At 39.6% G+C, this 11,451-nt stretch overlaps 1 protein-coding gene across 1 annotated transcript; it reads left to right on the top strand.

The window, feature by feature from the left end:
- The first annotated feature begins 1,897 nt into the window (after positions 1–1,897).
- Positions 1,898–4,025, top strand: LOC108665318. Its single transcript, XM_018152062.2, has 3 exons — positions 1,898–2,112; positions 2,464–3,033; positions 3,995–4,025. Exons 1-2 carry the CDS (start codon positions 1,926–1,928, stop codon positions 3,021–3,023), a joined length of 747 nt encoding a protein of 248 aa, XP_018007551.1. The 5' UTR covers positions 1,898–1,925; the 3' UTR covers positions 3,024–3,033; positions 3,995–4,025.
- Positions 4,026–11,451: the final 7,426 nt, after the last annotated feature.

Here is an 11,451-nt window from a genome sequence, read left to right as displayed (position 1 = left end):
CTGTTTCTGTAATCTGATTCTCATGTATAATCATTATCANGAAAGCCACAGGGACTAAATCCCTTAATGGATGTAAACCAGCGAGCCAATGACCTGCAAGTTGAAGCCGCCAAAACAATGGTCGTAGCCCACACGCTAAACCCCAAAATATTTCTATTCCATGCAGCCTAGCCCCTTCCCCACTTTTGATAAAGAACGCCCTGCGCCACAGTGCTATCAGTACACTGCTACCTCTCCAGCCTGTCCGTTCTTCTGGAAGCTAAACCTCCACGCTGTGACGCTTACCTCCTGCTCCCCCTCCTTTCGGTACCAGCTTGCAGGAGAATTCTAACCAAACCTAACCTAACGGTTACCACCACATCTCATGCCTGGCTCCTGCAGTCGCACCCTTCCTGCCTCGCAATATTCCATGCAATGCCTAACCTAACCTAACCCATTCGCGGAAAGGTGGAGAGAAGGGGGTAAGTGTGGAGGAAGAAGATGCTGGTGAGCGTCAGGGCTGGGCTTATACCTGCGAAGTGGGTAAGGTGATGCGACAGTCCAGTGCGGCGCAGTTCCCATTTACGGTAGTATGGTGCGGTCTGCAGAGTGCAGACCCTGTGGCTTACGGCATTTGTAAGAAGTGATGGTATAGGCTTAAATCATTGGTGTTGTTAGGGGCTGTTGGGCGTAATCTGTTTGGAGTATCAGCTTGTGGGCTGAGGCATTGCTTGTTTCAAGCTGGTGTGGCGAGATGAGGCAAGTAAGAACAGCTGCATACTCAGATGCGGTGAACGTAAAATTACGTAATTTAACGTTGCCAGGAAGTCATATTCGATCCGCGGCCTGGCGGTGCACAATAGTGTTGATAGGGTCTATGCATTATGCAAGGCTGGAGGACAAAGCCGAGTGGTTCACGGCTGATTGGCGGATGCCCGGAGAGATCCAAGGCATTCGATTCAGGGCTTATTGGTGCAAAAAATTGGTGGTGCACGGCTGCGCTCCCGCCTAAGTGATTATTTGCTAAAAGCCATAGGTACAAATTCCTTGCATTGAAACATAGTGACAAACCAGAAATTTTTTAAAATCAGTTCATTTCTAATTTCCTTATTTATTCAAGACTTAAACCAATTTCTTATGTAAGATAATGCTGGGATTCATGATACTTTACTGGTCTACTTATAGGACTCAAAAATGAACTTGAGGGAGAGTCTAAAAAACTCTCTGCTTTGCCACTATGCATGATACTTTACTGGTCTACTTATAGGACTCAAAAATGAACTTGAGGGAGAGTCTAAAAAACTCTCTGCTTTGCCACTATGCATTGAAATGACCCAGAGTCCAGACTCCAGTGAGTTAATGAGAAGGAAGCCACCAATAGCAATACAATCGCTCTAAGCATTATAAGCATAGGCCGTACTTAAAACCTCCCATTCTGACGGTCTGACCTGAGTGACCTGAATAGACAAGTAACAAGTTGACAGTTCAGTTGTACTTGTAGCCATCTATGATCTACTATCTATTTCTGTTTCTGTAATCTGATTCTCATGTATAATCATTATCAGTCAGGTGGCACCTAATGGTTCCTCCTGACTTATTTAATGCAGGATTTAAATGATTAAGACATATTAGGCTATTTGTTATTGTTAATGACTTAATGGGCATTAGTGCATATGTGCTACCTACTCAGTCATGGCACCTTTTCAACTTATGCCATGGCATGAAAATGAAACAAATACATTCATTTTCATTCATTGTGTAACTGCACTAAAACTTATTATGTTTAATTAATGTTCTTTTAGTGTCAATCCAAGTAATCCATTGTACAATTTTATTGTTGATAATTATTTAGTGGTGCAATGTTGAAAAAATTTAGTATTTAATTTGTAATTAAATATTCAAATTTAATGTATTTTCCAGGTAAAATAGTATGGCTGTTTTCTTCAATGGATGAAATAAGAAATGTGATTCAGAAATATTTAAACCTCAGTGATGAGGTTTTGTCAGAAGTTGTTAAAACCATCCAAGATGCTGGAGCTGAAAATCTCAGTGAAGCCATTGAATTTATTCAGGAGAAAGATCTTGCTGGCGTTCTTAAGCCCATACAGATCCGAAAGCTTTTGAAACGATGGTGTGAGTACCATTTCTTGTATAGATGAAGCTTTCAGGAGATTAGGCGCTATAAATTTAACTGTCTTGGATCTTTGAAAATTTTAAATTGTCTTCTAAGGAATAATGAAATTAAAATTTAATTTTTAAATTCAAGTTTAAAGTTAATATTTAAATTCTAATTTGAATTAAATATCACTCCTCACAAACTAATGTTTATTGTGATGGTATATAAACCTTCAATTTTCTCCTGAAATATGAATGATTGATTTTTGAGTCTTATTGATGATTACTTGGAATATATTTACATATTATTTGTGATAGGTCAAATTGATTTAACTATCAATTATCAATAATTTAAAACTTGTATTCCAGCTGAACAAGATTGCCAGCCGCCTGTGAGAGTGAGCACCGCAGCAACAGTGAGCAAGGCTGAAACAGTTCTGAGGTGTCCGCAGGTACAGGAAAATGATCTAGCCTGGCCATTCATCCTGGACCTGAAGATGGAGTCCTTAGACACTGAAATCATTCATGACTTGGATTCACAGAACCGAGTTATTGGTAGAAAACGACGAGCATTAGTGCGCCATGTGTTGTCACAAATACATACAGTGACAAAAAGACCTCAAAAAAAAGAACTGAGAATCATTGCCGCACGTATCAATTCAATGTATCCCAAAGCCATCACTGATCACTTTGATGAAAATAAAGTTGGCTCAGGATATGACACTTTCCTCAATCAGCTGGTGAACAGGAATGACAACTTCTATAGGAAGAAGCTAAGGGTTTTTGGTGATTGTATATATTCTGCTGGATCAGCAAGGACAGCCCAAGACTTGGACTGCACTGCGAATTGGCAGCTAAGTCTTGCAAAGCTGGAACAAGTTGCTGCATCGTCGCTGCGAGACACACACAAAGCACATTTACAGCTCTAAATTTTGTTTAGTAAGTTGTGTTTGTATTAAAAACTAGTAAGTTTACCTGGCATTATCCATGATAGGTACCTGCATTTTGAGAATCTTGCTATTCTGAATTTTGAAATCCTGCATCCAAACTAACATTCTTGAACTAAATTACTTCAATTGATGTATCCATATGTGAATATATGATGAACATCCAGCATATATATTTATATATAAGCTCAACTTGAGGACAGGGTACCGTTAAATAAGTATATAGTCAAATGGGATAAGACAGGATTGCAGCCTTCATGGGGTAAGAAAGGACCAGCCCATGGCGTGCATTCTAATTGCACTGAATTCAATTTGACAAAAGAATATGTTGGAGCAAACATTGCCTGTCATTTCAGTGTTTGTGGCAACCCTCTACTGCAAATAATGAATTTCTGGCTAATTTTTGAAGAAAACCTATGTAAAGAAGGGTCACAAAAATAAGGGAAAAGTGAAGTCTCGTTCTATATTAAACTTGTCTTGATATAGGGTGGTTATATATGAGAGTCATTACAGAGGTACAGGCAGGTAAACAGCTAATAGCCACGTACGTCAGGTCGGAGTAACTAGCAATAAGTGCTACATCGCTGCGGTCGTGCAGGCTACTAGAGGAGCTTATAAACCCTGCACTTTTATAAACTTGGTATACTTCCGCCCACAAATGCTCACGTGATGTTGTCTAGACTTTCTGACTCATTGTCTAGCTCTCCATCAATCTCTTTCATGCCTAGTGAATTTACTAGATTAATAATTTTACATAATTAGAATGAGACGCCTAATTGACACCTGGTAGATGAAAGATCAAGTAAAACTTACATTTAGCTTGGAACTCCCATTAAAGTCCCATCTTTTAATTCCTTGCAAACTTGAAATCAGATTTAATTTTTAAAGTCTAATTTCCTCCCCTTTGCTTTTCTTCAATGTCTCCTAATTTTACCACAAAATTTTATTTACAGGTCATGTCCCGGAACTATAATTGATATTGATATGCATACATATCAATGGGCACAATCCCAGATCAACCTCCCCTGTAACACTACCAGCGGCGAGAAGCAAGCAACAGCATCGTGCATCAGGTGGCCCAAATGAGGGCGGATGAACTATAATCAGAGGCGGCGATCCATCGTGGCCTGGGACTGCTACGTCCCAAACAAATACCAAGGATACCCTAAACTTCTACAATAGTCTTTATATAATGGATAATTGTTCCTGTTTACTACACAGTTTAATACTATTAATTAAATATTCACAGAAAGTCTTGATGGCTGTTGATTGCCTGTGAACAAAACTAAAGTTCATAGATTGCTTTGTGGGATTGGCAATTCATTGACATGCATTAGCATGTAATCTCTTGTTATTAGTCATGAAATTGGTATTTTCATTTTACTGTAAAATGTTATTTTGACGAAGCTACCCTCATAATTGTGTGCTAGATTGAATCTCATGTTCCTCTTTATAACATTCATGTATTAATTTTCTAAGTTCTATTTCAAGTTATTTTGTATGAGTGAGCGGCGAGGTTAGTGGTACTAGAGCACTACATTTATTTCCAGTGTCTAACTCAGGATTTTTTCATTTTAAAGCATTTACTTTAGGCTCCTGTGAAGAAATATGAGAGTATTTTCAATCAATTAATTTTTTTTTATCTAAGAATGTGCTCTGAGACTGCGTTATAATAGTTTATTTGAATCACTCTGATTAGTTCTCCACGTAGTAGTAGTTCTCCACGTAGATCTTCCAAGTAAGCGGACTAACTGGTATATAAGTTATTATCTCTGAAAAGGAATTTTTGAGACTATTTCCACAGCCTTTTGTTGTGTTGGCTTGTACACATCACTGCAGGACCCATTATACTGCAATTATCCAAGCCTTCAGAACTTGATAAAAAGTAATGTATTGCACGTTAATTTTATGATTCCGTCACTTTTTTCCTAAGAACATTTGTAATTACCTACGGTGTTTTTACTTTCTACATTTTGTAGTGTGAATTTAATCCTTTCTCAAAGATCACACTGAAATAAACACACTTAAATTTTCACAAGCTCTCGTGCTTTTGTCAAGATATTACATCTTATAACCCAAGCAAAAAAAAAAAAAGTCTTCAAATGTGAACTGTGATCACGTGATAAGCATCAAGGTAACAACGTGAACATTTCTGGGCTCTGCGATTGTTCGGTTCACTTTTTCGTTAGCTGCTCTGCGGTCAACTCGGTGCTATGCGTGGCCCCCCGACATTACTTGCTTGGTTGGTGACAGGCTGAAGGGGAAGAAGTCACGTGTTGACCGATTGTAACACATGGACTCTGCAATGATTATGTATTTCCATCGTATTTTGTTCAGTTTCATCATTCGCTCTGCAGGCGTTAGCTCTCCAGGTCGTCGGCATTCCCTCATGATCAGAAAGCACAAATCATTGTTAGATGCAGTGCTCGTCACCAGCCACAAGGTAGCTAGATGCACCTTTGCCTGAGATAAGTAGCACCTGCTCGCACTATCGAGTGGTGAACTCTCCTGGGGTTCTGCTTTCTGTTGAGGTCTTCCCTCGTGTACACTAGCGACGATCACATACTGCAGTTTACATTAATGATTTTAATGTTCATTGACTTTCAGCCGGTAAGGCTGATCAATTATTGAAAGATAAATGTTTATTTCATTCAGTTTTAATTTCAGTTTTCCAATGAATTTTAGAAGCTTGAACAGCTCGAGAATTATGTTGGCCAATTTACACTAGGTGTTTGTGGTGCCGAGGTAATCTTAAATGTTTTATTATGCCCATAAAGAATCGGCAAATCACTATTTGCAAGTTTTGTTCCGTCATTCCTTGCTCGCCATCTTCATTGGGCTCTTGTTATCCCTGTGGGTAATGCTCAATTTCTTATTAGCTTTAGCGTGACGTTCGACACCTTCTCGTATGTTGATATCAATGTGAACGACTGGCGCTAGCCTTGATGTACGTACCTGTAAACCTTATGTCCATCTATAGGTATTCAAGTCATTATTAAATAAATAAAAAACAAAGATTTAATTTTCAATATCTGATCAATTTTGGATCATAGATTTCGATTATTAACTTGCTCTGTGCCTCATTTGATCTTTGTTGACGTCTGAAATAGCTACACGTTGAACCCTTAATTAACGCGAGACTAACCTCACCTCTGGTATTTCACTTTACCCCCCTTTTAAAAAATTTCTGCCTGTTCGTTGCCTGATTCTATAGCGACTTGCCCTACCCCAATTCACCATCTTTCTTCACTAGGAGAATAAATGCATGGAGCGATGCCACTGTGAAGATGTTCGGCTCCTTGTTTATTCATGAAGCTTATGGAATAAATCCTTAATTGCATGTCTATCCTAATATGCTCGAGATTTCGGACGTGAGCAAACTGTTTGTAATTAATTCTAAACGATTACTTGCAAGTTAGCTTTTACACAATCAAGGACGTAAGACACTATAGGTGTTTACTCGATGAACGCGGCTCTTCTCTGGCACCAATGGTTAAAATACTGGAGCAACAACGTAGAAGGCTAGACTGTGGTCCCGGCAACATCTGTGCGGGTGTAGATCAGCCATGCACCGACATTCATCGAAGAATTATTCTTAGTAAACTTGAAGTTGAGGTACGTCACTCAAGCTTCGCAGGCATGGAGCAAGCGATGATCAGATATCATAACGTGGTGTTGTCGGCGCTGAAGAGTAGGCCTGATGTGGCCTGTCGCCGATTCTTGTACTTTTCGTGACTTGTTCACAGGAGATCTTAAAACAGGTCCATTGACCGGATATTCTCAAAACTGACGTTAATTTGAAATAGCTACTAGACTTACACCAAGTTCAATCTGGTGCTAGGCATTTCGCGTCTGAACGTATATTTATCTATAGCTTTATATACTGTAGTCTGTACTGTATAACGCGTTCATACTCTGAGCGTCAACTATGTAAGCAGGAAGGCTGTTCCACATGTCGGTGATTCGAAGCTGGAAGAAGTGTAAGTCAGTGTAGTCAGTTAGACTGCACTTCACGCAACAGCCGCTCATGTGAAACACTGTCAAATGCTTTGGCAAAAGCGAGGTACACTGCATCCACTGGCTCCCTTTCGACCAGAAAGCGAGTCCAATCGTTCAACGTAGACAAGAGATTAGTTGTGCAGGATCTACCGGCAATAACAGTCAGACAGAAGATTTATAGTCAAGTGATCGATAATCCTATCCATCATAAAGATTTTATTACTTTCCAAACAACACTGACTCTATCAGACTGACAGGGCGATAGTTACCGGGGCTATTCTAGTCACCTTTTTGAACAATGGTGTCACTTGAGCTTCTTTCCAATCGGCCGGCAAAGTCCCTTCGTTCAATGTTAAAAATACGGTCAAAGGACCGTCTGGGACTGTTGCTAATTCTTTGAGCAATCTAGGGTGGAAGCCTTCTGGTCCACATGACTTGTTTAAGTTGTTATGTTACGATTCAGAGCGACCAGGCTCTTGAGAACCACTTCGTGTATTTCATAACCTGTCAACTTCGAGCCGACTGGTCGCTCGTCAATAGCAGGAGTGCTGTTCAAGTCCTCATCTGTGAACACAATACTAAAAACGTTTGTCTTGCCCTCATGAGAGGATATCTTTTGTCGATCTACTTTCATAACAGAAATACCGTCGTTTGTCTTACACAACGAACTAGCGTATAAGATCCTTCATAGCAAACTTGAGGGTCTATAGCATTATGGGAATATTTTTATTTTATTTTATTTCAATAAAAATACTTTAAAACACACTTGATTCGTGATTTTTTTTTGCGTCCAAATCAATTTAGTGGCCTCATTCCTCAAATTGTCCATGTTATCAGCTTGCAGCAAGCCGAAAAGGCTTGATTATCTTGCGCAATTTTTTGTTAGGAATTAGCCATGCCCTTTAAATAGAGTTTCATGTCCAACTTTTAGAAGAAAATACACTCCTTCAACAAATAGAACAAATTAATTAGATATTGTTGGTAAATTAACCAAAATCATTAGAGAGGCTCGATCGAAATTGTGCGTTGTATACTAGCTCCTGACTATTCCTCCTGCAAGCTCTGTGAGAAGAGCTGGCAGATTGTGTGAATCAAAGCCAGCAATCTTTATTATGTCTGACTCTAAAAGGCATGACTATCCGGACGAGAGGTGCGAGTATTTCAGGGTTGCGAAAACGTACTGCGGACAGCGCAAGTTATATGGAAAGCGTGTGACAGTTGGAACTTGGAAACTGAAATCGGAGAGAGTCACTTTAGATGAGCGCCTTGCAAAGCTGTATATGTGGAAGCATGATAGAATTGTTAATGCATGGCTACTGCTGATATATGTTTTGATTTCGCAAGTAGATCATCTAGTTTTTTTTTCAATATTATTATAATTATGTATATATTTCTATTATTATTGTTATTATTATTGTTTTTTGTTTAATGAAGGTTGTTAAATTAGCAGCCCTTACTTACCTAAATTACATTAGCAGTAACTCATTTCATTTACTAATATATGTTCCCTGTAAACTTCTACCCAATCCTGTACTGAGCTTACATCAGCCAACCTCACAAGACGGCAGCAATTAATTTCATATACAAAGAAGNCAAAACGTTTGTTGAAGATCGCGCATAGTTGCGGTCATGTCAAAGCGGTCAGACTGTATATTAACACGTGCTGAACTTACAGTAGAGACAAATTAGATGTGTATAAGAGACAGGTTTAAGGGTAAAATTAGAGATTTGGGGTAACATGTGCATAAACTTTGTAAATAAATTCGCATTCGCACCTCGTAAATGGCTTTTCATGGCCGAGATATGGAATTCACGGCTCGGTGAAATAGAATCACGGCTTGTAGAAATGGAATCACGGCTGGCAAATCCATAAAACCATGGCTCAAAAAATTCAGTCGCGGCTCGCCAAGTAGATATATTCCATACTAGTCTGTCACTGGCCACTGCTTCTGCACTCTGCAGTGAGACTGAGTTACATTTTTTGCTACTGAGAGGTAAGTTTGTAACCAATATGTACATTGGCTGATTGAGATATTGACGGTACAGTGGCGACTGGCGACTGGCGAGCCAGTGGTTTATGGTTATCAGGTTATGTGCTATACTGCAGCTATAGTGCAAACGCCAAACAGTGCTATATTTTGAGGTATTCTGTAATCTGTACTCTGTAGTAGACTAGTAGGTACGTACTGCTGGTACTGGTACAGTGCCAACAGTGGTAGGCCTACTGTGACAGTGTGACTGCTGTCTTTACTCTTTAGTCCTTGGGGCTTGACTGTCTTGCTAAGACTTGCTTGGACAGCTGGATGCCTGGACTTGCTTGCTGGAGTCAGTGGTGAGTGGAGTGACATTGATTTTAGTGCAAAAGCACTGTCCTGCAGTCATCAGTCATGACTCTTCAGTCAAATGAGTCAATGGTCAACCTGCTCAAGCTCAACCAGGACGTCTGCTCCTTTTCCAGGGTATGTGCTCCAATTTTGGCTGGCGTGGGCTGTGGCTGTGGCACACTCTCCTCTAAATTCCATAGGTAGCTAGCTACACCTACATGACCATTAAAAAGGGCATTTAGAATGACACCATGGCGTGGCCTCCTGCACCGCGGCGGTGGCGCAGCACCATCACCGTGCTGCCGTGCATGGCGCACAAGCTTTCTAAAATCACGGATCAAAATATTTTTTGGGAAGTTCTAAAAAATTGCAGATGAAGATGATATTGTGCCATTTTCCTTATTAATTAGAAAAGCAGGTATATAAAGCCGTAAAGGCCTTAAGGCCATAGCCTCCATACTCCATAGGATATATAGCATAATAATAATATACCGTCAACCGGGGCTACTCAGGACAAGCGGGACTCCTCGGGACAGGCCTCAGACACTGCGTAAAACTGTTGTAGTAGCGAAACTAATTGGAATATTGCAAAACTAAAAATAGTGGCATAAATGTCAACATTTTTCCTATCTATGTAGNTCTTTATTTTGCGTCTGGCACCTTACAAATAGCATATGGAATTTTTTTGACAATGCCATTTGATAGCCCTTGCAAAGAGCTATAAAATGAGTCTAAATTTTTTTATGAAATGTTTCATCGTTAGAAGTTATTAACAGTTATTACCAAAAAAAAAAAAACGATCAAATCTGTCCCGAGTAGCCCCAGTTGACGGTAGGAATGTATGAAATTGGTATTGACCAGATTTAAGGGTGTCTTTGTCCAATTCACAGTGCATCAGGGCTGGAACAGTCCTATTTTTTTCTGAAATATTGCAGCTCTAATATCATATAATTTCAGTAGGTATGAAAGCTCAAGGCTCTAATGTCATGTATTTTTGTTTGATTGAAATAATCACGGTTTGCACTTTGCAAACATGTTGTTTCTACATCCAAAATGTTCCCTTGCTTGAAGTTTGCATAGAGTTGCGCTGCGGCCATGTCAGACTCAGAGCAATCAGATTGCAATATCATGTGATTGTGTTCAGTTGCCACTTAAGTGAAGACAAATGTTAGTGTTGGTTTGATGACTATTTTTAGGGCAAAATTAGAGATTTGGGGGTAACACATGCATGAGAGTGATTAGACTGAAAATAAGGTTGCGGCTTGTAAATGGCTTTTCATGGCTGAAATGTGGATTTCACATCTCGAAGAAATGGAATCATCATGGCTGGCAAACCCATAAAACCACAGCTCAAAAAAAAAAATCCAGTCTTGGCTTGCCAAGAAGATATATTCCATGCCTGCAGTGCATGGGTGGCTTCTGCCTTGGCTGGAATTCTAGGATAGTGCATACTGCATAAAGTTTCTATCATTTATGGCCATTGTGGGTGTGGCAAACTAATTTTTTTGCCTTGCTAATGTTCTGACATGTTCATTGTTCAATCGTTCATAAATTTATGCTTCACATTTACATTTTGTTGTTTTATTTTAATTTTTAAATGAAACAATCTGACAATGCTTCATGTTGCATACAGTCCATGCACAGGCTGATGTATGCTTTTGGGGAATATTCAAGCACATAAGGAGTTATTTAAGCCATTGGTCTGTGCAGTATGTGCAAAACAATCTAAATCTTTCCCCTTTGTGCAGATGTCCGCAAATCATGGCCATAAATTCCATGACATGCAGCATTGCAGCAGTCCATGCAGATACAGTTTGGCAAGAAATAACAGACTAAAAACTCTTTATACTCAATATACCTTGATCCACACAATTTGATTGGAACTACAAGTCATTGTGCATGGTTTTGATGGCTGTGGTTGGTGACCACATATAGTTGAGCACTGTCAGCCTGTCAGGCGCCTGAACTATGTGCTGTAGCATGCAGTTCTGATGGCTCAGAGTGCGTATATTTGAGTGCTTACGTTGAGACAGCCTCACGGCACTGACGATGGATAACAAAGCTGCGCGTGATAAATAATTTCACTA

The sequence above is a fragment of the Hyalella azteca genome, unplaced genomic scaffold (genome assembly GCF_000764305.2).
Source record: "Hyalella azteca isolate HAZT.00-mixed unplaced genomic scaffold, Hazt_2.0.2 contig2102, whole genome shotgun sequence".
Taxonomy (NCBI): Eukaryota; Metazoa; Arthropoda; class Malacostraca; order Amphipoda; family Hyalellidae; genus Hyalella; species Hyalella azteca.
Note: the sequence above shows the minus strand (reverse complement) of the source record. Positions and strands in the feature narration are given on the sequence as shown.